The sequence below is a fragment of the Natrix helvetica genome, assembly GCF_964273705.1.
Source record: "Natrix helvetica genome assembly, chromosome: 4".
NCBI lineage: Eukaryota > Metazoa > Chordata > Lepidosauria > Squamata > Natricidae > Natrix > Natrix helvetica.
The window spans coordinates 1,181,337-1,207,066 of NC_138550.1; the positions used below are offsets into that span (position 1 = coordinate 1,181,337).

Sequence of the window (25,730 nt, forward strand, 5' to 3'; positions counted from 1 at the left end):
AGCCAGCCGTGTGAGGCAGCAGCCAAAAAAACTAATGCAATCCTTGATTGTACAAAGAGAAACACAGAATCAAAACCACGTGAAATGTTCGAACGGTTTTGTAAAACCAAGGTAAGGCCACACCTGGAATCCTGCATCCAGTTTTGGTCACCATGTTACGAAAACGATGTTGAGGGTTTGGAAAAAGTGCAAAGAAGAGCAACCGAGATGATTAAAGGCCTGGAGACAAAAACAAAGGAAAAACGGCTGCAGGATTTGGGTTTGGCCAGTCGAGAGAAGGGAAGGACTAGGCGGGACGGGATAGCGGGATTCCCATATCTGAGGGGCTGCCACAGAGGAGAAGAGGGGGTCCACCTCTTCTCCAAGGCACCAGAAGAAGCAACGGAGGGAAACTTAAATGAAGGAGAGAACCAACCTGGAATTAAGCAGGAACTCCCTAACGGTGAGGACAAGGAAGGGTTTTTTTTGGAAGAGACTGGACAGTCACTTGTCTGAAGTGGTCGCCTGCTTGGCCAGGTGGTTGGACTAGAAGACCTCCAAGGCCCCTTCCAGTTCTATTCTGATTGACTGATGATGATGTCAGTGCTGGGGTTATGCTCAATTGGTGCTTGTAGTGAGCTAAAGTTGAATAAATACCTAAAGAAAGACGCCAAACGCAACGGCAACACAGGATTGTTACAGGATGCTTTTAATGTTTTAATTTTCATGCTGAATATTTTAAAAGTTTTTTAATGCTCTCTCTCTCTTTTACACTTTGCTTTTAAGAGGCTGGAAACCACCCAGAGCTGCTGGACAGGGAGATGGGTGGCATATAAATTTAGTACATCATAATAATAATAATAACAATTATTATTTTACTTGAACACTGTTTGAATACCATCAGCACTGACAAAAACCACCACTGGTTGATTGCAAAAGGCAGTTTGGCTAGGAACAGTTTCCCTCCGGTGACGACCTTTGGCACCCTTCGAATAAAAACATCTGTCTATCCCACATCCTTGGAAAAGACCCTGTCAGCTAGGTAAACAATGCCAAATCCAGTCTAAACATCAGGCTGACTGGGCACCCGACCATAGTAACAACAATAGGCACCTTGGGTGCAATCCCAAAACATCTGGAGCACCATCAGCAGTGACAAGTCCGCCACTGGCAACTGCGAAAGGCAGTTTGACTAGAAACACCTGGCATCTTGCAACCCTATGACGACCTATGAGGTCTCTTCCAACTCTGTTATTCTCTTCTCCAAAGCACCTGGAGACAGGACAAGCAGCAATGGATGGAAACTAATCCAGGAGAGGACCAAAACATCTGGAATAACCCATTCCCTAACAGTTAGAGCAATTAACCAACAGATTAAGGGAATGGCTTGCTGCCAGAAGTTGTGGGAGCTGGAGGTCTTTAAGAAGAGACTGGGCAATCACTTGTCTGGAATGGTCTAGGCCAGGGGGGTTGAAGTCCACAAGCCTTAAAGTAGCCAAGGTTGGAGACCCCTGGTCTAGGGCAGAGGGCTGGACTAGAAGGCCTCCACGGTCCCTTCCAACTTTTATATTGTTATTCTGGATACGTTTAACACCCTCAAACATCAACTTCTGCCTAGCCCCGTTCCTTGACCAGATCCATCCTAGACATCTGGTAGACTGTGTGACCGAGCGTAAAGGGGGTCCGAATGCTGCACCTACCACCCGTGTGATGACCCAGAAATGCAAGCCCAGCCCCTTCGCCAAGGGGTCAAAAGCTGCCAATGCCTCTGGCCTGGAGCTAAGTCTGCTGCGCATCGATCCTGCCCCGACCCGTCCAGCCATGGTGCCTTGTGCCTTCTCCTTCCTCTTAGGGTGCCTTCCACTTCCCCCAAAGGCCCCAGAGCCAGGAGGGTGACAAATCTTTCCATCCCGAACCATGGAAATCCCCGTAAGAATAACGGTCTTGCTTCAAAAGGCAAGCGGGCGGACGAGTGGGTGGGTGTGATAATAGCCAACCCAATTGTGGTGGGGGGCCTGCAGGCTCTCTTGTCTCCAATCAAAGGGAAACAAAACCTCTGGATCGATGGAGGGTGGAAGGCCAGGCCAGGCAGGGCGGGATGCTCACGTGGGCTTCCCCTGCTGCCTTTCCCCGGGTGTGTCAGTTTGGGTCAGGAGACTGCGGGGTCCGAGCGAGAAGGGGCTTGCCTCTCGCGGTCTGCTGGGCACACACAGACTGACCACAAGGAAGGGTCAAGTGATTCAGCCCAAAGGCCGGCGGCGGGGTGAAGGGTGACGGGGAGGTTGCCTCCAGCCAGGAAGAGGGAGGAAAAGGGGGCTCTGGGTGTAAGCAGGGAGCTGGCGGGGGGGAGTTAATGGCTTTGGCCCCCAGGGCACAGCAGCCAGCTCAGGAACCAGAGGGCACCCTGCGAAAAGGCAGGTGAGGGGGCTGGAGAAAGGAGAGGGGGGGGAGGCTGTATGCCCAAGGCAGGGAGGAAGTGCCCGCCTCTCGGGTGTCAGAGTGCAAGTGGCGTTGAACAGAAGCGTTAAGCAAAGTGGGGAGGGGGCCCTCGAAGGCCTGAAGGTTTGGTCTCCAAACAAAGTCCCAGGAATGTGTGCCCTCAGGCTACGATTGGGCTCACCCTGATGTGGCTTCTTCCTTTGAGAGAACAACACACAAGCAAGTGCAAGCACAAAAGTCAACACAACCGCCACAGAATCCCAGGGAGAGTGTGATAGGTTGCTTCATGACAGGCGAAGGGAAACGGGGTGGGAAGGGGAAAGGGTTGAGACCCCCCAGGAATGGAATTTTAGGGATATCCAGAATGTCAGGGAAAAAAATGCCCTGGGGAAATCTGAGATCAATGGACCGTGGCTGATTCCCTTCCGCATATCTTTTGAGATATTGAGAAAAATAAAAGTCTTTAAAAGTATTCTAATTAATAAACAAACTTTAATAATAAAATAAAAGGTAAATGAAACAGAAATAACTAATGGTTACATTTTGATAATGAAAGCTACGTCTGCCAAGCTGGCAGCCGAACAAAGAAGAAAAGAATTTTTGGAATGTGTAACGCGTGCGCAATAAATCACTTTCAGATAACATTTTGTTTTATGACCTGCGCAATAAAGCTTTCTTAGTTTAACTCTTGAGTGTCAGTTTAGGCAGTTCAGGCCTAGCAAACTTTTTAACATCGTGACACAGAAGGCCACAAGCTGGGATTTGCTAGACACGATAGAATACTTTTTGGGAAGAGGGGGCCACCACCAAAAAGGACCTGTCCCTTGCAACTCTGCCAGCTTAGCTCACCAGCAGGAGTTTGGCTGACCAGTCCTGCAGTGCAGGCCGCTTTGTAGGAGTGGTGGCAATTCTTCATATACCTTACTGCGTGTGTGTGTGTGAGTGAGTGGGAGAGTGTGTCTGTGTGTGTCTAACCTTGGCAACATGAGGACTTGTGGAGTTCACCTCCCAGGATTCCTGGCTGGCTGGGGGATTCTGGGAGTTGAAGTCCACAAGTCTTAAAAGTTGCCAAGGTTGAGAGTCACGCCCACCGACCAGCCGTTTTTGGGAACCTTCTGACTGTCCTCCTTGGTTTCCTAGCTTGACTTTCCTCCAAATGCTGCCAGTCAACCCCTTGGATGGAAACAATTTTAGGGAGAATCTGTAGTAAAACCGATGAGGAAGGAGGGAGAATCTGGGAAGCTGGACCCTCAACAGTACTTGCCCCGAGAGGTTAGACGCTGCTGTCAGGCCTGCAGCCGGTTCCTTTTGGGATCTTTGGCTGCCACCCTAATATACTATTCCACTAGGCCAGGGGTGTCCAAACTTGGGAACTTTAAGACTTGTGGACTTCAACTCCCAGAATTCCCTAGCCAGCCATGCTGTCTGGGGAATTCTGGGAGTTGAAGTCCACAAGTCTTAAAGTTCCCAAGTTTGGACACCTCTGCACTAGGCTGTTTCATTAGTGGGGAATTTGGGGGGGGGGGAACAGTAAGGAGTTGGGTGAGAGGTAGCCATAATAAAATTCCTTTCTAGAAAGCCAAGGTCATCCTTTGCCTCTGCACCTGACCGGAACTGGAGGAGTGGAGCTGCCAGTGTGGCAGTGGGAGATGGGACCATGGGATGGGACTTCTGGGTGGGGGAGGAAAGATCTTGGACTTTCAACTGGGTGGGGGAAACCGAGAAGCTTTCAGATTCGGGTTTTCCCAGATGTGCCAACATCTTTGTAAATTGGAACTTTGAGGAATCCTTTGCCTGGGACCCTGATTTAATTTTGGGCGCTATCTGGAACCCCGACAGCTTCTCTGTTTTAAGTGAATCCCTTCTAAAGCGACAGAAGGACGCGAATTACAGGTAGTCCTCAACTTACAACAGTTCACTTAGTGACTGTTCAAAGTTACAACGGCATGGATAAAAGTGACTTAGGACTGTTTTCACCCTTACGACCGTTCCAGCATCTCCATGGTCACGTGATCAAAACTTGGATGCTTGGCCACTGGCTCATGTTTATGACGGTCGCAGCATCCCCGAATCACGTGGCCCCTTTTGTGGACCTACTGACAAGCCCAGTCAACGAGGAAGCCAGATTCACTTAAGAACTGTGTTACCAATTTAATAACTGCGGTGATTCACTTAACAACCGTGGCAAGCAAGGTCGTAAAATCCACTTCACAAATGTCTCACTTAGCAACAGACATTTCGGGCCCAAGACCGGCCTGCAAAGGGGACAAACCCAGGGAGAAAACCGAGAGGGGCCAAAGGGCCTCAGCACCCCAATCTCTGGAACTGCCCAGCCTCCTCTTTTCACCCTCCAGAGTTTCCAGGAGAGCCTGTCTCCAGATCTGGGACCCTGGGACCCAGCCCCACAGGGGGGAGATCTCGGGGACCTCCTCCGGGGGAGAGAGAGCCCAGCTCCCCACCTCCACCCGCCGTGGCCCCCTTACCTCCTTCCAGGAGCAGCTTGACGGTGGTGTAGTCGTCCGCAAGCACCCCGTAATGCAGGGCCGTGCAGCCCTTGAAACTGGCCCGGTTGTTCAGGCGGTTGTTGAAGTCGTCTTCCCGGGTGACCAGCACTGCAGGGGGGGCGGGGGGGGGGAGAAGGCTGGTTAGGGACAAAGCAACGCTCTCCGGCTCAAGGGGGCTTCAGGGGGGGTGTCTGGTGTGTGTGTGTGTGTGAGAGACACACCAAGGCCACCCCCACCAACGCTGGCAGGGAAAGCTCCTAGGACAGGGATGGCTAACCATTTTGTCTTCGCACACCCAGGATGCAACGCATGTGCAACCCCGTGCCCTGCCCCCTACGCATGCGCGTGCCACCCCCACATGTGTGTGTGCGCGACCACCACCCTGCACCCCATTTTTTGTGCACAGCAGGCCTCCCTGCAGCCCCCTGCATCGAAACTCCCCCGTCCCTCCTGCGCCTGCATGTGTGCCTCCCGCATGTGTGGCAGAGAGCGGAGACTCAGCTGGCTGGCAGGAGGCAGGTGCGCATGGCTGGTGGCGCTGAGCTGGGGCAACGGTCTCCATGCCCGCAGAGGGGGCTCTGGGTGCCACCTGCAGCCATCATGGTCCTAGTATATAAAAATAAGAGCAAACCAGCCCTCCCTTCCAGCACTGATGATGTTCCTTAGTTGGGTCTAAAAACGCCTGCAAGAAAACAGCCAATCTCAGAGGGCCCTGGCCTGCAAAGCTTCTTTTCTATCAAAACGTAAACAATTCTGCCCAGACCAGAAAAAGAGCTTCTGGATGCCCAGGAAAGGATGAGCCGCTGGGCAATCTAACCAGCCCATTCCCCTGCTGAATCAGTGCGGTTTGTCCGTTTCTGGCATCCTTGCACACTTCTATGCCTCGAAATCCCGGAGGAGGGAGGGGGTGAGATGTAAATTTATTCAATGTAAAACTAACGAAGAAACAGAGTTTTCCTAATAGAACGTAGCAAGTCATCTGGCATAGAGCAGCCTATATTTAATGTTGTGACTGCACAAATAAACAAATAAATGAAATATTACTTTTGCTAACATGCACCTTCCAGAGCAAAGGTTCCCCTGACAGACACATTCCTTGCGTTTTTTCCAAGGGTAGAACTAGACCGGGAAATTTGAAGCACACGCCTTACTTAAAGATTAGAAGAGGTTCAATGGGAAGAGTGACCTATTCTTTCCCTACCTTGGAACCTTCCAGATTTTTCCAGAAGAGAAAAACTAGAAAATATTTTTTTAAAAAAAAAATCACCCTGCTTGATCAATCTATTGTCTCTGTTTTAATTTCTTCATTTGTTATATTTACATGTTGCTTTTCTCTTGAAAAGCTCCAGGTTGTCAATACACATTTTTAACAACTGAATTTATGAAGAGAACATCCATGGCTGCTGGACTCATTTGTGACTCTGGGCAGCTTGGCTGCTCTTGTTATTTTACGTCATTCCTATTGCGTTGACTTTTTATTGCTTACTTATTAAATTTATATGCCACCCGTCTCACAGTCATGCACAATCTGGGCGGCTTACAGCACATTAAAAGCGCATTGTAAAAGATTAAGTTCTGCCCCAATTCAACCAGCTGTAGCGCCTTGGCTCCTTCCGGCTAAAACTGAGCATTAGCAAAGGTGGGGGAAGGTGGGCCCCGCCCAGAAAGACTTGTCCAGGGCCCCAGGCCAAGGGCCTCAGCCAGGTGTGAAAGACCTCTCCAAAGGCAAAAGGGACGGGCACAGATCTCGCCTTGAAGGGCACAATGCTCCAGCGGGTAGGAGCCGTGGCAAAAAAAAAAAACCCTTCCCCTGGACCCTGCCAGCCAAAATTCCTTGGCCCTCGGGGTCCGCAGAATGCCCCTTCTGCCAAATTGGTTGGGTGGGCCAATCTCTTTGGGGCAAGGTGGTTCCTCAGGTATCTTGGACCCAGGCCATGAATTTTAGTTGCTTTTTACTATTTTAAGTATCCCAAAGGTGCTTTTTCCAAAAGGAAACTGGATTTTCTTGGGGTTTTTTTCCCTTGAAAACGTTAAGAGCCACTTAGAGAGCCCATGTGCCCGCCCTCTTGCAGCAGAGGTGGGTCCTGAGAAGCAGCAGGCAGCCCCCCCCCCCTTCTTCCTGGGTGGTGGCTGCTTAAGGATGAGCCCAGCCAAATCTAAAACATTGCAATTAATGGCCAGGATCCTTCCTGGCAAATAAATCTCAACACCTGTAGAAGGAGGCGTCAGGAGTGATAAGGTGGACCTTCTAGGTATTTTTTTTCCCGGGCTGCATTTCTTCCTCACTTTTGTGTGTTTCCCTGTTTTTGGGGAGGGGGGGGAGAAGAGAGGCTGTCCCCTTATTTATTTCCCTCCTTTGCCTATCCAGGGAGGGGCCGGGATAATCAAGTGGCTGGTGTCAGGGAAGATGAATCTGAGATACTAGGGAGCGGTGCAGTAAAAAGATTAAAGTGTTATTATTGTTAGGTAGCTTCTCTCCCCCCCCCCCCCCCTGTGGTCCGGCATGACAGCTCAACTGTCATCCATAAAAAATGTCTCCGGGAGAGAGATAATCATCGCAAACCCAATAAAGCGTCAAGGGAAGCCTCTTCCGCCATCCATCACGCGGAGCCTGGAAATTTTCAGTTCTCCATCTCTCCTCCCTGCCATCCATATAAATGCCTCTCATATATTTTGTGCAGCGGGCCTGGTGGTGATGGCGGAGGAGGAGGAGGGCGGCCGTGGAGCCCACCCCTCTCCCTGGCTTTGGAGGCTTTTATGACAAAAAAAATAAGAATAATATTTACACACAAAATATGCAAATCGTTAAAAAATAGCTGCGGAAAACAAAGGCAGTTTCTCTCTCTCTCTCTCTCTCTCTCTCTCTCTCTCTTTTAATGCAAGTGAATTTATTCTTTTTAATAAAACATGTCAAGCAAACAAATTAAGGCGGCTTCCTTGGGAGGGGGGGGTGCTGGTTTTCCTACATTCCAGCTCTTCCTCTGTGCTTCCCCCACCCCAATGCAGAACGTCACGCAATATATACGGGCTGAAGACAAAAATATTAACTTTACGGCGTGATGTATTTGGGGCTTAAATAAAGTCTGGCAAGATAGATCGACATCCTGTTGTCTGTGCTTAATAGTGCAGCCGGTGCTGTGAGAGGCCGGCTGACTGTGTGTGTGTGTGTGTGTGTGTGTGTGTGTGTGTGTGTGTGTGCGCGCGCGTGTGCACACAATGGCTCTTGTGACTCAGGGAATTTCCTTCTCCTGGCAAATCTGATCTCGTGACCCTGACTTTAGAGAGAGAGAGAGACACACACACACAGAGTCCTCAACTTATGACCAAAATTGAGCCCAACATTTAAGAAGTGAGAAATTTATTAAGTGAGTTTTGCTCCATTCTACGACCTTTCTTGCCACAGTTGTTAAGCGAATCTGGCTTCCCTGTTGACTTTGCTTATCAGAGGGTCACAAAAGGGGATCACATGACCCAGGGACACTGCAACCGTCATAAATGTGAATCAGTTGCCAAGTGTCTGAATTCCGATCACGTGACCACGGGGATACGCTGCAACAGTTGTAAGTGTGAAAAATGGCCATAAGTGTGTTTTTTCAGTGCCCTGGTAACTTTGAACGGTCACTAAGTGAGCTGTTGAGGACTCCCTGTATTTATTTATTTAATCAACAAGAAAAAACAAAACAAAACAGAAAAGCTAACATCCAACATTAACAAACAACCAAAAAAGTAATTCTCCTTTATTGGTAGTAAGTCTTGTGTACAAAAAAAAAGGGAGAAAAAACCCCAACTGTCAAATGGATCTAACGTTAAACATAAAGAATCCATCCTGACTGGATGCTCAAAAGTAAATATATATTTTAAAAGCCTGAAATTTTCTTTTCCCCTTACGTAAGGGGTCTACAAATTGTTACAAGCTTTCCCCTCCTTATTTAAGGAAAGTACTATATTGAATAAACAAGTATTTCAGATAAGGAAATCTATCTGTCTCATAATCAAATTTACCCAACATCTAATCTTGATGTAAAATATGTATGTAAAAAGAAAGGGGAAAAAATCAACAGATTAGTGCAAACATTACACTAATTTTCAAATCCCTCTGCGCACCACTAGTGATGGGAGTTGAAGTCCATGTGTCTTAAAGTCACCAAGGCTTTAAAGTCACCATTGAGTTGTTGTACTGTATTGTTATTAGGCTGGCCTTTCCTAAACAAACATGTTTTGTGGGGAGGGGGAGAAGGGGCCAGTTCCAGAGACAAGCTGTGCTGAATTTTAGTCCCGCTGCTGCTTCAGGATGAAAAGGAAGATTTCTTAAAATCCCGTTGGCTCTTCAAGATGGAAAATTCTCCTTCTGTCTGGGAAGTTTACCTTCCCCTGATCTAGACTTTAGCTCTCTGTTTGCAAGATTTGGACCATCAAACCTTGCTTTGTGCTTGCAAAAAAAAAGTGGGGGACACCTCTAAGGAGACCCCAGGTGAAGCTGCCACCTGAACAGACGCTTTTAACGGCATTGTTTCAAAGGAAGACATGTGTGTGCGTGTGGGGGGGGGGGAGATACACCTGTTCCAGGGGTCCTGATGGGGGAAAAAACCATCTGAATGTGATGCGAGTGTTGTTACCTTCCAAAGAATGGATGCCCTTCTCTTTGGCCGTCTGATAGACGCTGCTGAAGTCATCTCCCAGGTTGGGGTCAGCTCCTCCCGCCAGCAGCACCTTCACCACGCTGGGGAGGCAGAAGAGAAGAGAGGCTGGGGTCAGATCCAGGAAGGGCTGGAAGAAGCTGAGAAAGGACTTAAACATCTGCCAGAAAGGGTGAGAAGAAAAACAGTGGCAGGGGGTGGGAGGGAGGGGGGAAGGAATGAAGGAGGGAAGATTGAAGGAAGGAAGGAAGATGGAATGAATGAATGAATGAATGAATGAATGAAGGAAGGAAGGAAGGAAGGAAGGAAGGAAGGAAGGAAGGAGTAGGGAGGCGCTCAGGCAGGCATTTGGGCCAACCACCAGGAGACAGTGAGTTCTAGTCCTGCCTTAGATATAAAAGCCAGCCGGGTGACTTTGGGACAGTCCCTCTCTCTCAACCAAGCCTACTTCAGAGGGTTGTTGTTATTGTTGGGAAAACAGGATGAGGAAGGAATTAGTTATTTCATCGCCTTGAGCTGTTTATAAAAAAACCATAAAGGCGGGAGATAAAATAAATAGCCCATACATAACACAGTCACTTTTGACTGAAGTCCTTTGTTCTGAAGGGGGAAAAAGCCTTTTTTCCAAATACACAGTTTTTTGTATTATCTTAACATTGTTTCATGCGATCGGCTGGAAGGTTCCCTGGGTATTTTTAGCCAATTCCTGGTCAAGAGACCAGAAAGGGCCTTTTGTGTCCCAGGGGGCTCCGTCTATTCAGGGGGGTGAAGGTCGTTCCTGCCTTGTGAGGATGGGGAGCAATTCTGCCACTTCAAATCGCCTCCTGTCCAAGGGATCCAGCCGGCTTCCACGCAGAGGGCCAGGCAAAGGAGCTGCCCTTCAGCCCAGGGCCCCAACTGGAGGCCAGGCTGAACCCTTCCCGTCTTTCAGGGCCAGCCGGACATTTGAGGGGTGGCAGCTATGCGTTGCGCCTGTCCAATTTTGCAGGTACCTAAAAAGCAGAGCCCAGAGCCCTGCCAGGGGATCTTAGCCTCTGCCAAGCTGGACGGGGAGCAGCGCAGCCATTAAAAGGCCATTTGGAGGTCTGGATTGCATTGACAGGCAGCCCCACAACCCAGTGGGCATGGGGGGCATTGGGGGGGGGGGGCTTGGAAGAGAACAAGAGGAGATAAAACATTGAAACACCAAAGGTTTGCAACTGAGGCTAAAGGACAAAATCTGTGGGAGAGCCTTTCAGTTAGGTATTGCAAGCAAATGGAAAGGCAGGGAAAAAGTCAAGATTAAAATTACTACCTCTATCTCACTTCACTATCTCTATCCCTCCGTCTGTCTGCCTGCCTGTCTATCATCCATCCATCCATCCATCCATCCCTATCTACCTACCTATCTTCCATCTATCCATATATCTGTCTCTGTCTCTCTCTCTCTCCATATCTATGTATCCATCCATCTCACCATATCCATTCATCCATCCGTCTCTATCGATCTCTCCATATCTGTCTGTCTGTCTGTCAGTCATCTCTCTCTCAATTTGGAAGCCAGATTCACTTAACAACCGTGTTGCTCACTTAATGGCTGCACTGATTCACTTAACAACTGTGGCAAGAAAGGTCGTAAAATGGAGTCAAAACTCACTTAATAAGTGTCTCGCTTAGCAACCTGCATTTTGGGGTCAATTGTAGTCGTAAGTCGAGGACTCCCTGGAGACCCACCGGGCTTTTCTCATGTTCTCATGGAGTACCTGACTGAGCCTCGCAGGGAAAGAGGAAGGATTCAGCCTGGACAGGTGCCCCCCAAACCGAGGGGCTCTTGCAAGAGGCGCCCTTCGTCATTCCAGATGGGGGAAGGGGGGGGGAGCAGCTTCAATAATGCGTGCATTGCCTCTCCCAGCCAGGCCTTTAATTTGCTGATCAGGCCTTAATTGCATTAGCCCACAAAGACACTCCTCTGCAGGCGTATCAATCTGCCCTGACCCCAGAGGGCAGCCTTTAACTAAAGTTCACCAGGCAGTTAAATCAATGACAGTAAGTGCTTTCTGCTGCCAAGGGTGGGTGGTGGGGAGATGGGGTGGGGGATGCTTGCAAGGAAGCTCAGAGTGTGTGTGTTGTGGGGGGGGGGGCGCCAGCTGCCGAGGGAGCCCCTGGCGAAGGTGAACCCCCGCTGGACGAGCTTAACAAAAGCAGGCAGATAATTACATATTAATTATTAGATCGGCTTCAAGTCGACCTTCCTCACTCTCGGGCTGCGGCCCCCTCCTGCCCCCACCTGTCAGAATGCCCGTCATCTGCTCGCGTTGGAAGCTACGGTGAGACCCCAGCAGGATGGGGGAAGAGCCCATCTCAGTACAGTCCCTCCTCGACTTGAACCTAGATCTGACCTCACAGCAGCCCATCAAACTAGATTTAAAACAGGACAATTGAAAAAAGTGCCTAGACTACCTTTATCCATTTTTTTTTAAATTGGGTAACTTTCTTAATAGACGGTGGGAATGTGGTTGACGTAATATACCTCGACCTCAGAAAAGTGAAAAAAGAATAACCCATGACAAGCTAAAATTAATAAACAAGTTTAAGGTAAGCTAGGTGGGGTGACAATTAAATGGAAAAGTGACATATAAGAATTAAATGGGAAACTGATACACTGGCGGGGGATTCTGGGAGTTGAAGTCCACCCCACACCTAGATCTGACCTCACAGCAGCCCAACATACTAGATTTAAAACAGGACAATAAAAATTGTGCCTAGACTACCTTTATCCGTTTTTTAAAAATTGGATAATTTTCTTAATAGATGGTGGGAATGCGGTTGACGTAATATACCTTGAAAAGTGAAACAGTTCATTTAGTGACCGTCCAAAGTTACAAGGGCACTGAAAAAAGTGGCTAAGGCATACAGAGAAGATGCCTATGGAGATTCTCCCTCAGGCTTGTCCCAAAGGTGCTTTTTTAAAGAGGCCACTGGACTTCCTTTGTTTTTTTCCTTGAAGACGTTTCGCTTCTCATCCAAGAAGCTTCTTCACCTCTGCAAGGAATATCAATCCTTCCCATCCTTCCCTATTCCGTCAGAACTGAAGAAGCTTCTTGGACGAGAAGCAAAACGTCTTCAAAGGAAAAACAAAGGAAGTTCAGCGGCCTTTTGGAAAAAGCACCTTTGGGGCATACAACGAAGAATTACAGGAATTGGGTCAGAGGTGGGATCCAGCAGGTTCTCTCACCAGTTCTGGAGAACCGGGAGCGGAAATTTTGAGTAGTTGGGAGAACCGGTAAATACCCCTTCTGGCTGGCCCATCTATTCTCTGCCTCCCAAGTCCCAGCTGATGGGGAGGGAATGGGGATTTTGCAGTATCCTTCCCCTGCCACGCCCGCCAAGCCACAGCCACAGAACCAGTGGTAAAAAAAATTTGAATCCCACCACTGAATCGGGTATGTCTAGTTTAATGAAAAAAAGGACATGATAGCATCTTCCAATATTTGAGGGGTTGCCATGAAGGAAAGGGGGGGCCATTACTCTCCAGAGGGCAAGATAAGAAACAACGGATGGAAACCAATCGGGGAGAGAAGCAACCTAGAATGAAGGAGAAATTCCACGACAGGGAGGAAGGACAGTCCACCAGTGGAGCAGCTTCCCCTCCAGAAGCTGTGGGGGCTCCACCACTGGAGGCTTTCAAGAAGAGACTGGACAGCCATGGAATGGTTGACATCACCCAGGGATCAATGGCGAACCTGTGGCATGCAGGGCCCTCTCTGTCGACAGCTGCTCTCCTGGTTTCCGGCACCGGCTGGTCTTTGCGGGCGCCAGAGCACCAGGAAACGGCCTGAAACGGCCAAAACCAGGCCATTGTTCGGGCTGTTTTTGGTCCAAAAAATGGCCTGAAAACAACCCGGAAAACGGCCTGAAAAACAGGCATGTACATGCCGGGCAGCTGCTCTTCAGGTTTCCGGTGCCAGTGTGCGTGCATGTGCTGGAAGAACAGCTGGCTGGCGCCCGCATGCACACCAGCCAGCTAGTCCTCGGGTTTTCAGTGCTCCAGCGCCTGCATATGGACATACCTGCCCGAGGGTTCTGGTTTGGGCACTGGGTGCTGACAAGGTTCTGTGTCACTGGTCTAGGGTCTCCTGCTTGAGCAGGGGGTTGGACTAGAAGACCTCCAAGGCCCCTTCCGGCCCTTGTCCTTCTGTTAGAAAGTTTATTTACTGCAGACTTGGGCCACATTGGTTCGAAGCAGGCAGCAGGAGTGGCTGAGGGCATCTCTCTCCAGCAGAAAAACTGCCAGAAAAGGCCAGGATGGGAGACCCTCTGGGGTAAACTGCTGTAGCATGAACAGCCTTTTCTCCTCCTCTCTGCGCCTCCAAAAACCTCGTTCTGCTCCACTGGCCCCTCGGAATGGTCAACAACGGTCACACTCTGCTGCTGGCCATTGTCCCTTGGCAAAAAGTGCAAAGGGGGTGCTAAACTCATCCTTGCACAGCCGTGTAAACAAGGGGACCTGTGGCTGTGGGGACATCAAAGTTAAACCAACAGATTCAAGGCTCCCGCCTGCCTCTCGGCCCTCCCCTGCAGCAGGCCTTCCCCAAGGAGGTCGTGACTTTCAGCTTGTCATAGCTTCAGCACATCAAAGCTCCCACCACACACGAACTCGGCACACGGATTGGTAGTGTTGTCGCCCGAGAGCGGATATTCGGCCTTTGTCCGCCCGTTTAATACCAGTGTTTTCCCAAAACATTAAGCACCCTTTTTGGGGGGCTTATGAACTTGTGACTAAGTCAAGCGCCCCTGAGAGGTTGTGGCATCAAAGCCCCTTCCAACCAGGCGTCCCGCGTTCTCCAAAATTGGATTTCTTTCTCCCTCTTCGCCTTTTGTCTTTCAATAAAAGTTAATTGAATTTAGTTGTGGACCAAAGAGCAGCCCCGATTGTCTTGGGAACTTATGGGGTGTGAGGGCACAGGACGGATAGCTTTTCCTGGAGAAGGGGGAGAATTTTTTTTTTTAAAGAGAAAAGAATATTTGTAGCTTGGGGTTGAACGGTGGGGTCCTTGGTGCTCTCTTTGCAGACGTTTCATGGCCCAACTAGGGAACATCATCAGTGCGAGGAGGGAGGAGCGTTTGTGGAGAGGAAGAAGAGGGGGAGAGGGAGGAGGAAGACAATGCTGACTATGGGCTCCTTGGTGCTCTCTGAGCTTCGTTGTTTTCTAGCAGACGTCTCATCAGCCAACTAGGTAACATCATCAGTGCTAGCGGGGAGTGGGGTTTGCAGAGAGAAAGAGAAGGAGGAGGAAAGAAAGAAGAGGGAATGAGAGAGAGAAAGGAGAGGAGGAGGAACAGGAGAACTGTAGGGTCCTTGGTGCTCTCTGCTTGGTTTTCTTCTTCCAGACGTTTCATGACCCAACTAGGGAACGTCATCTGTGTAAGGGAGTGTGTGGGGGGGGTGCTCCTGGCTTAGATATAGTAACTTGCCCTGCCAATACTGCTGGGAATGTGGTTTTCTCCCGGGTGACTCTTTCATTAAGGTTTTGCTTTCGGCTTGATGTTTTTCCTGGTACCAACAGAAAAGAATACCTGAGGCTCAGCGTTGAGCTGTGGGGTTCCTGGGATCTTCCCTTCCAGATGTTTCATGACCCAACAAGGGAACATCGTCAGTGCTGATTACGTCGCCTAGTTGGGTCATAAAACGTCTGCAAGGAGAGAGCCAAGTCGAGGGAGCACCAAGGACCCCACCTCAAAAGCAGAGGCCCCTGCAGGACAGAGTTTTACGGAGCTGCCACTCAATCCCGACACTTCCCCACAAGTAGCTGCCACGTTGATGAGGATATGATGACCCTCTTTCTCACAGCCAGAGCGGGCAAATGTCCTTCTCCACACCCAAAGGTTCTCCATGCTAATGGAGGAGGGAAGGGAAGGGACAGACTGGGAGGGTCAAAATCCACACATCTTGAAAATGTCAAGTTTTAAAAAACACTCAGCAGGAAAATGATTAGAAGTGGAATTCGTGTGAGGGCCCAAGAGAAAATGGACAAAGAGGAAGGAGGAGGAGGAAAAAGAGTTGCTGTTGGATTAAGGGAATAGTAGCATGACTGGTATTGTTATGCAACTGATTAAGAAGTAAAGGAAGTATAGTTCATTGTAGAAAAAATGTGGAAGGAAATGCTCTCTATGTCAAAACATAACTAGAGGATATATGTATTGTTTATAGTAAAATAGACCATTAGAGAAATATGAAATGATAATTTGGTGCAATTTTTGAAAGGGCAACTGAAGATATTCTTTATGTACTAAGAAAAAATGAGCATAAAAAATGGAAAATAATGGAAGAAAATAATTTGGCTGAAAGTGAAAACCAAATTATGATATAAAATGGATTATGTAAATGAGAGAACGTCAAAGGAAAAATCCCATCAACGCTTTGTTTCTACAATATGTGTAAAGTTGTATTAAAAATAAAATAATTTGAAAACCAAAAAAAACCACCCATTCTTCTAAAAAAATAATCCCTTGCAGGGTGCACCCTGGGCAACTGAATGGAGCTGGCAGAGAATTTACTGGCCAGATGCCCTTCCTGACGCCAATGCAGTGTTTTGTTCAGCAAATATGGTCTCCAAAATTTCTACTGCTAAGCAAGACAGTTGTTAAGTGAGTTTTGCTCCATTTTACAACCTTTCTCGCCACACTTGTTAAGCGAACCACTGCAGTGGTTAAGATAGTAAGGCGGTTGTTAAATGAAGCCAGCTTTTCACTGACCTTGCTTGAAGGAAGATGACAAAAGGGGACCACGTGACCCTGGGTTCTTGTGCCCGTCATAAATACGAATCAGTTGGCACTTGTATGGATTTTGATCATATGATGATGGGGGATGCTGCAATAGTCATAAGTGTGAGGACTGGTTGTAAATCTCTTTTCTGAGTGCCGTTGTAACTTTGAACGGTCACTAAACAAATGGATTTAAGGCAAGAAACTTCCTGCATTGAAATCCTGGGATGGTTTTGCCAGCCTGGAATTCTTGCCAGACGGTTTCCTTGGAGCACAATTTCACTTCCAGCCCAGGCTGGAAGGCCCCAAGAGACCATTTGCACCGCAATGTGGTGGGGTTTTATTTTTTTGTTCTATGAACTTTTACTTCTGCTAGCATTGGTGTGAATTTGGGGGACTGTTCAGTTCCAGTGTTTTCAATGATTTACCTTGAATTTCTGTTAATCGCTGCCACCATCAGAGCAGTCCAGCCGAGCTTATGCCGCGTGTTGACGCCAACTCCTTCCTGCAACAACCTGGAGAGACAAATGGACAGCACCCCCGTTAGCCCCCAGGGGTGAGCTTGCACACTGAGCCCTAAGGAAATGGCCTGGGGACAGCGGGGTTGCTAGAAGCTTCACAGAAGGGAGTATCTGTAGCCTGGGGTGGAGCCAGGGTCTCCTTGGGGCTCCCTGGGCCTGGCTGTTTATTTGCAGAGCTTTCACTACCCGATCTTCAGGGCTGGAAGGAAAGGGGGGATTGCCAAGGGGAAGAGGAGGAGAAAGAAGAGAAGAGAAGAAGGGGAAGGGGACTACTGGAGGGTCCTCGGTGCTCTTGCAGGCGTCTCATGACCCAAACAGGTGATATCCTCAGTGCTGGGAGGGAGTGGGGTTTGGAGAGAGGAGGAGGAAGGGGAGGAAGGCTTGGTGCTCCCTGAGCTTAGTTCTTTTTCTTGCAGACATTGCATTACCCAAGGAGGAACATCATCAGGGCTATAGGAGCTCTTTGTTTATATACACGACACAGGCGCGCACCAACATCGACAGGGCAAGCTACTTGGTCATAAACCCCACTCCCTTCCAGCACTGATGAGGTTCCCTAGTTGGGTCACGGTAACGTCTGCAAGAAAACCACTCAACTCAAGGACTCCACCATCCACGCTGCCTGCTCTATCGGTGGGGGGATCTGGAAAAGCAGGATATGCAACAGCACCCCCTATTTACCCAGGGCAGGAAACGACTGTTGTAGGGTCTCCTGCTTGGGCGAGGGGTTGGACTAGATGACCGCCATGGTCCCTCCCAACTTCACATCTGTTTACATTGTCAGGGCCAGCTTGGATTCACCCCAAACCAGAAGTAAAACCCTTAACGTGGGTTGCCGAGTTGCTGAGATCCTGAAATTCGTCCCTGTGACCAGGGGTTGGGGAGGCCAGGACAACGCAGGAGGAACTTTGAAGCAGTGCCTGCTGGGGAATTCTGGGAGCTGGAGTCCACAAGCCTCCCAAGTGGCCAAGCTTGGGGACCCCCGATCTAAGAAGCCACATCCGTTGTCTACAAGGCGGCAGAGGAAGACAACAAGGCAGACGGTTGTGTTTACAGCAGCAGCAAGAGGTCCCTTTGTGATTGGGGAATGCAGGCCAGCAGCTGCATTTGGGGAGGGTGCCTGTCTCGGGCTAATTGCCCCTCATCGTATTACATCACCCAGAGGGTTCACTTCCCTGAGGTCAACGGGGCTTCATCCAGAGGAGGATTGCAGCTCTGCAATTCCAGGAGCCCAGGAGTTGAAATGGGCTCAGTGGGGGCTCAGAAAGACCCCTCCCCAAGCTCTAGAGAGCTGCTGCCAGTCTGCGCTGGCAGCCTGGCTGCTGTTTTCCCTTTAAGGCAGCCACGGATTTCATGACTCCAAACATACGAAAAAGACAAAAAGCGTCTCATAAGTCATCAGCTTTGAGTCTTTCGCAATGCAAGGAATCCAATTTTCCATTTTCCAAACAGAGAGAGAGCCTGCATTCTCCTCACAGCGAGTCCTTGACTTAAAACGGTTGAATTAAGGATGTCTTGAAGTTACAACAGCACAGGCACTCCTCAATTTGCAACAGTTCGTTTAGTGACCGTTCAAGGGCACTGAAAAAAGTGACATATGACTGTTTTTCACGGCTACGACCGTTGCAACAGCCCCATACTCATGTGATCCAAAGTTGAGACACAACTGACTTATGCGTTGCTCTACTTATGGCCGTTGCTGTGTCCCAAGGTCCTGTGTTCTCTTTTGCGACCAGAAAAGTCAATGGGGAAGCCAGATTCACTTAACAACCGGGTTACTAACTGAACAACTGCAACAAGAAAGGTCATAAAATGGGGCAACACTCACTTAAGAAACGTCTCACCGAACAACGTTAATTTTGGGCTCAATTGTGGTCATAAGTCAAGGACCACCTGTGCTGAAAAGAGTGACTTATCACCAGTTCTTGCACTTATGGCGGTCGCAGCATTCCCCACGGTCATGTGATCAAAATGGGGATGCTTGGAAACTGGCATGTGCTTGTGACAGCTGCAGTGTCCCGGGGTCAGGTCAACTCCTTCGGACGAGCAGATTCAACCGGGAAGCCGGATTCACTATACAGCTATTTTACTAACTTAACAACAGCAGTGATTCACTTAACAACTGTGGCAAGAATGGTTGTAATATGGGGCAAAGCTCTCTGTCTTGCTTAGCAACAGAAATTCTGGGATGAGTTGTGGTCGTAAGTCAAGGACTACCTGTGTTTGATTTCTATGAACTTCTAACACGAGTAAAAAAAAAAAGTTTCCCTCACCTGCTCCTGCAACCTTATGCACTGGATTATTTTAAGAATGGTTGTTAAGTCAAAGAGAATCACTTGAGTTTTAATCGTAGGTTATAAGCCGAAAAGCTTCTGATGTTTTGCCTTTTTTTTGCTTTTGGTTTAAAAGCAACATTTGCTTTATTTGTGATCATTACAAAGACGTAAACAAAATGAATCTGAATAATATCGCAATGATAAATTACATTTGGAGTAGGCAAAGTATGAAAACAAGCGATTTGATTGCTCTCATAAACAGGATGCTTAATATTTCAATAGGAGGGAGGGGTTTGAAATATTTTGAAAGCCTCTTCGGTTCCCAATTATTCATAAACGCATTTCTCTGCCTTCCATAAAACCTGCCAAAGGAGGAAAATTCTCAAATTTTCCCTCCCAACTTGCAAAATTTAGCTGTGCAAGTGCAGCCCCTTCATAATGAAGAAATAGAGGGGATACATACAAATTTGAGAGGGGGGGGGAGGAGGACTGCGCATACAGTGCTGTCCTCCTCCCACATAATCCCACAGCCCACTGGGTAATCCCACAGCCAGGGATCCCTGTTCTCTCCTATATTTAGATCCTCCAAAAGAGAGTTTGCTCTCCGGCCTATAACCAGATAAGCATGGATTGACACCAGACAAACAATTAAGCAGAAAACAATATCCTAATGAAAAAACAACAGAAAGAGGGGAAAAAAACATATCCCAACAAAAGGAAAGCTACTGTATATAAACAGAGAGTATACTTCCCTCCCTTCTAGCACTGATCGTGTTACCTAGTTGGGCAATGAAACGCCTACAAGAAAACCACTAAGCTCAGAGAGCACCCAGGGGCCCCCAGTCCTCCTCCTCTTCCTCTTTGCAAGCCCTCCTCCCTTCTAGCACTGATGGGGTTCCCTAGTTCGGCAATGAAACGCCTGCAAGAAAACCACAAAGCTCAGAGAGCACCAAGGACCCCACAATTCTCCTTTTCCTCCTCTCCTTTCTTTCTCTTCCTCATTCCGTTCTCTTTCCTTCCTCCTCCTCCTCTTCTCCACAAACCCCATCCCCTCCTAACACTGATGGGGTTCCCTAGTTGGGTCATGAAACGCCTGCAAGAAAACTGCCAAGTTCCGAGAGCACCGAAGACCCCACAGTCCTCCTCCTCCTCCTCCTCTCCACAATCCTCCCTCTTTTCTAGCACTGATGATGTTCCACAGTCGGGTCAGGAAACGTCTGCAAAAAGTCCAGCAAGGACCCCACAGTTCGACCCTGAGCTACCAATATTCTCTTCTATTGTAAGGTTCCTCAGCCTGCTTGGGAAGGTTGACAGGGAAAGGACACTCAATGGCTGCAATTAGAGCGGCAACGGATGCACCCCTGAGGCCCTTCAGAGGCGGGGTCTTTCTGCTCAGAATCCATCCCCAGTTGCTAAGGCAGAACCACCTGTGATGCTCACCCAGCCATAAAGCCATAAATTCTCCTCCTCCTGCTGCTCTCTGGGGATGCTCAGCCGGAGTCCCCACCGCTCTAATTTAGGGTTATGGGAGGTGAAGTCCACTTTTTCTGGAGGGCAACGGGTTGGGGTCGGTGGCCTGGCGCTTCAAAGATGAACTGGAAAACCCCACGGCTCCACTGATGGTTGAATTACAGGTGGGGTTTTAAAGATAAAAGAAAGCAAAACCACCAGGCTGATGGCTTGTGTGTGTGTGGAACCGAGTGGCAAGGACCCCGAGCGACAAATATTCTCTTCTGCCAGTCAGGGGGTCTACTTGCCCCGGGAAGACTGATGGGAGACCCCCGTGCCAGAGCTCAGCTTATGGTCCTTCCCAGGGGCTGCAGATCCTTCCCTAACAGGACTCCCTCCCCCACCTGCACCAGCCACCATCTGACCCAAAGGCCTTCCGATGGGGCAAAGTCTCCCCACCCACCCAGTAGCATTCCGGATGTGTTTGGGCTCTTAAGCAGTGCCCCCCACCCCACCCCCCGGAAAGGCAGATGACCCGGGGACCTCTCTGGGCATCTCCTCTTGCAGCCCAGGCCCTGCCACCCCCCACCCCCCGGCCCCCTGCCCAAGACATATGGAGCCTCTATTCAGAGTTCTGGCTGAGTGACTCCGGGAGCCACTGCTTAAAAGCCGAAGCCCAAAGGCCATGTTTGACTTTGTGCTCAGGGCTGCCAGCCAAGCGCTTCGCCCGCCCGGCAGGTGAGGGGAGGAGGAAGAGGAGAGGAAGAGGCAAACTTGAACTCTGGAGCCGTAACAAAGCAGCTCCTCCTCTCGGGAGGTGAGCAGATCCCATTTCACTCGGTTCCTCTTTCATAGCCTGGCTGGCTAGGAAAGGATCCGTCTCTGCTGCAAAGACCCCTGAGAGGAAGCGGACAGGCCTCACCCCACCAGGCCACCAAGCGGAGAGGGGACCAAGGGCCACAGCTGGGGTTGGGGGGGCTGCCAGCACCTCCAGAGCCAACAAAACCAGCCCAGACATCATTCTACTGGGAGCGGAGGCTCTAAAACCAGGGCTTCCAGAAGGACGGTCAAAAGGAAATCCAGCCCTCTTAGGTGAGAGGCAGTTTGGTCTAGCGATTAAGGGGCTGGCCTGGAAACCAGGAGACGGAGAGTTCTAGTCCCGCCTTAGGCATGAAAGCCAGTTGGGTGACTTTGGGTCAATCACCAGGTGACAATGAGTCCTAGTCCTGCCTTAGGTGTGAAAACCAGTTGGGTGACTCAGTGAATCACTAGATGGTGGTGAATTCTAGTCCCGCCTTAGGTGTCACAGCTGGCCAGGTGATTTTGGGCCAGTCCCTCCCTCTCAGGGGAGTTGTTGTGGGGAAATAGGAGGAGGAGGAGGAGGAGAACGAAGGAGTATTAGATACTTTATTTATTTATTTATTTAAGAAAAATTATATGGCTGCTCAACTCACTCTTGGTAACTCCAGGAGGCTTACAAATAGATCTTTGCCACCTTGAGTTAGTTTTGTAAAAAATAATAAAAGCAGGGTGCAAATAAATAAAATTAAAACGACGGGGTCAAAAAATGCCCATTTTCAGACAGCTTAATACTTAGAATAGTATACTTAGAAATACTAATCTTTTCCCCCCTGCTCCAGAGGGGAGGCAGGAGGGCTGACTCCTTCGGAAGTGGCCGATCGATCATTAAGCCCCGAGTTACAGAACTGCTTAAATCAGGGGTGTCCAAACTTGGGAACTTTAAGACTTGTGGACTTCAACTCCCAGAATTCCCCAGCCAGCCATGCTGGCTGGGGAATTCTGGGAGTTGAAGTCCACAAGTCTTAAAGTTCCCAAGTTTGGACACCCCTGGCTTAAATGTTTTCAAAGGCTTTTGAATTAGACAACTGAACAAATGTATCATTTCTGACTCATTTCTTTAACTGGGTCCTTTTTATCTACTTTCGGAACCTGTGTGGCGAAGAGATTGTGTTTTGGGTCCCACTGATGCAGAAATACTGAAAATTCAAAAGCCTTTGCACAGGTCCTTCCTACCCAGGTTGTTACGGTAGGAACTGAACCCAGGACCAGTCAAATGATCACCCAAAAGCTTTCCATGCTCTGCCTGCCCCTGTGACCTCACGAAAGGACCCAGGAACACCTGGGCAATGCCAGAAGGCAGGTCAGGGCAAAGGAGCCAGGAGGGAGAAATGGGCAACGGGCACAATATGGAAGCAAAGAGCAGATAAAACTAGTTCCAGATCAGCTTTGACTACCTCAAGGAGCCCTGGGGGCCCAGGGGTTAGAATGGAATATTGGAAGCAAACTCTGCCCCAGAGCCAGGGGTTCGATCCAGGTTGACTCAGCCTTCCGTCCTTCCCAGGTCGGTAAAATGAGGAGCCAAATTGTTGGGGGCAACAGGCTGACCTTTGTAAACCGCTTAGAGAGGGCTGGGAAGCACTGTGGAGTAGCATATAAGCCTAAGGGCTAATGCTATTAAATCTTTGCTCTGTCTGTCTGTCTGTCTACTGCCGTGATGGCCCAGGAGTTAGAATGCAGTATTGCAAGCAAACTCTGTCCCCAGCCAGGAGTTTGATCCGGACCGCCTCAAGGTTGACTCAGCTTTCCATCCTTCTCAGGATGGCTAAATGAGGACCCAGACTGTTGAGGCAACAATCTCTGTAAGAGGGCTGGAAAGCATGGTGAAGCGGTATATAAGTCTACGTGCTCCTTCTATTGAGAAGGAAGGAAGGAAAAATGAGGACCCAGATTGTTGGGGGGAAAAGGCTGACATTTATAAACCACCCAGAGAGGGCTGGGAAGCACTGTGAAGTGGTATATAAGTTTAAGTGCCGTTGCTATCTCAAGCAAGTGAGCCAAGCGACATATTTCAGAAGAAACATGAGCCCCATAGTACCACGCTCAGTGCCGGCACAGGCATAACCGCCCCTTAAGGTAGGTGTGTGCAGAGCTAGTAGATTCCCAGACAGTGTCTGCACACACACACACACACACACACACACACACCACCAGTCCCGCTGTTCAGAAAACCTTTCTGCGAGATCCGACTCACCTCTCCACTTCAGGAACACTGTTGAGCCGCACGGCTTCCAGGAGGGACTCTTCTGGAAGAGAGAGAGAGAGAGAGAAGGACCGTGAGGAAGAGGAGGGAGGGGACCAGCGCTGAACTCCTCCTAGGGAAAGGGAAGAGGCTGGCAGTCCCAGCATGGGCAAGGAGTCCTCGACATAACGACCGTTCATTTAGCCACATTACAACAACACTGCAAAGAGTGACATGATTTTGGTCCTCGCACTCAGGAGCTTTGCAGCATCGCCCCCAGTCACGGGGTCAACTTTCAGGTGCTTGCCAACTGTCATGTATGTAGGATGGCTGCACTGTCCGGGGTCACGTGGTCGCCATTTATGACCTTCCCAGCTGACAAGTAAAATCAATGGCAAAGCCAAACTTGCTTAACAACGGTGTGTTTTGCTTAACAATTGTATGATATGTTTAACAACTGTGGCACAAAGGGAGTAAAACCTGAGGGCGACTCATTTAACCATCAACTTACTAAGCAGTGGAAAAACAGGTCTCCACTGTGGTTGTAAGTTGAGGACTGCCTGTCCTGGGGCCCGAGGTCCCCTCCCCTGCCTGTCAGGTGGGCTAAATCTTGCCACGGCTGTGAAAGTCCCCCTTGACCCAAGCAAGATGGGCGGGGGCAGCTTGGCTGGCATCTCCCCCCGCCCTGAATCAACTGTGCTACCAGCTGCCACCTTCTGCAGAAGGACCACGGAGTCATTTGGGCTCTGGGCAGGGGGACAAGGCTGCCCTGCCCTGTTTTTGCACAGAAGTCGCTGGCATGGGCACAGGGACGGCCTGGACTCAGCAACACAATGACCCTTAAGGCATGACGGACGCTCTTCCACCCAGCAGCCCAGCCCCCTCCCACGCATCCTTCATCTCAGTGGGGGCTGCCTTTCAGGTGGAGGGCAGGGCCCTGAGAGTCCAGCCAGGGGCAGCTCCCACCTTCTGCAGAAGCCCCACTGGGTCCCTCTTGATTCCTGGGGTGGATCAAACCCGGAGTTCCCCTATCGTATCTTTGCAGAAGAGGGCACGGCCAGAGGGGACCCAGGCCTGGCCCTCAAGAGGGTCCTGGGGAAGCCCCCTTTCTCAAGGGGGTCAGGAGCTGAGGGGGCACTAAATGACATTCCAGGTGGAGATGCAGGGACTTTAGACTACAAGGGGCCTCGGAGGTCGTCTAGTCCAGCCCCCCTGCACAAACTATTCCATGTCAGGCTAAGCCCCCCCTCCTGCCCCCCAGGGGGTCTTTGGGGAGCCCCTCCCCCCTCCAGTCACCTTTGCCCAGGTGTCCCCGGCTGTAGCACAGGGCGAGCCCGGCGGCTGCCAGGGCCGAGGCGGAGAGGGCGGGGGTCCTGGCCCGTCGACCCCGGCCCTCCCTCCGCCGCTGCCGGCCCTCGGCCGCCGGGTTGGGCCACAAGCGAGGCCGGCCGGGGCCTTCCTCCAGCGGGGGGCGCTTGGCCTTCTCCTCCTCCTCCTCTTCCTCCTCCGGGCGGGGCAGCCTGGGCAGCCAGACGCTCCCGGGGGCCACGCCGGGCCCCCACGAGGCCTCCCAGGGCTCTCCGCCGGCCAGCGGGCGCCCCCTACAGCCCGCCGGCCGCCTCCGCAGCTCGGCGCCGCTCTCCTCCGCCGCAGCCCCGACGGGCCCGTGGCGGCCTCTAGCGGCGGCCGCGGGGAACCGCAGCTCCTCGCGCTCGGCCCAGCGGGCCGCATCTTCTCGGCCGGCCGACTCCCGCGACGACGCGCTGTGTTTGGCGAGCGGGCGCCCGGCCGCGGCCCGCAGGAGCCTGGTGAGAGCGGGCGGCACGGGCCTGGTCATCAGGCAGGCCAGCATCGCGCTCCTCTCCCGGCCCAGCGCTGCCGGCCAGATCCTCCAGTCGCCAGGGAAACCAAGATGGCGGCACGGAGGGCGGCGCCGCGGCGGAGGAGACGCGCCAGGGGAGGCGCGGGGGCGTTCATGGGAGCTGTAGTCCTCGGGAAAGGTGCAGCTCGGCTTGGCGTCCCGGGGTCCAGCGACATCGGACTACGATTCCCATGGAGGCGCCGGGGCGCATGCGTAAACAAAGAGGCGCTTTATTGACGTCACGGGGAAATCTAGGGCGTGGGCTCGAGTTGGCAGCGCG

General features: G+C 50.4%; 1 protein-coding gene across 2 annotated transcripts in view; it reads right to left on the reverse strand.

Annotated features, from left to right (window-relative positions):
- CLPB (ClpB family mitochondrial disaggregase) overlaps positions 1 to 25,523 on the reverse strand; it is a 69,337-nt gene extending 43,814 nt beyond the window's left edge. Inside the window, exons 1-5 of one of the 2 annotated variants that reach the window (XM_081951755.1) lie at positions 24,886 to 25,522; positions 23,602 to 23,653; positions 16,732 to 16,818; positions 9,539 to 9,642; positions 4,902 to 5,030 (exon numbers count right to left, since the gene is read on the reverse strand). In XM_081951755.1, the coding sequence (XP_081807881.1) occupies positions 4,902 to 5,030; positions 9,539 to 9,642; positions 16,732 to 16,818; positions 23,602 to 23,653; positions 24,886 to 25,441 (928 nt within the window). In that variant the 5' untranslated portion in view covers positions 25,442 to 25,522. Of the gene's footprint in view, positions 1 to 4,901; positions 5,031 to 9,538; positions 9,643 to 16,731; positions 16,819 to 23,601; positions 23,654 to 24,885 lie in introns of both variants that reach the window. The other variant, XM_081951756.1, reaches the window with a different exon arrangement.
- Positions 25,524 to 25,730: the final 207 nt, after the last annotated feature.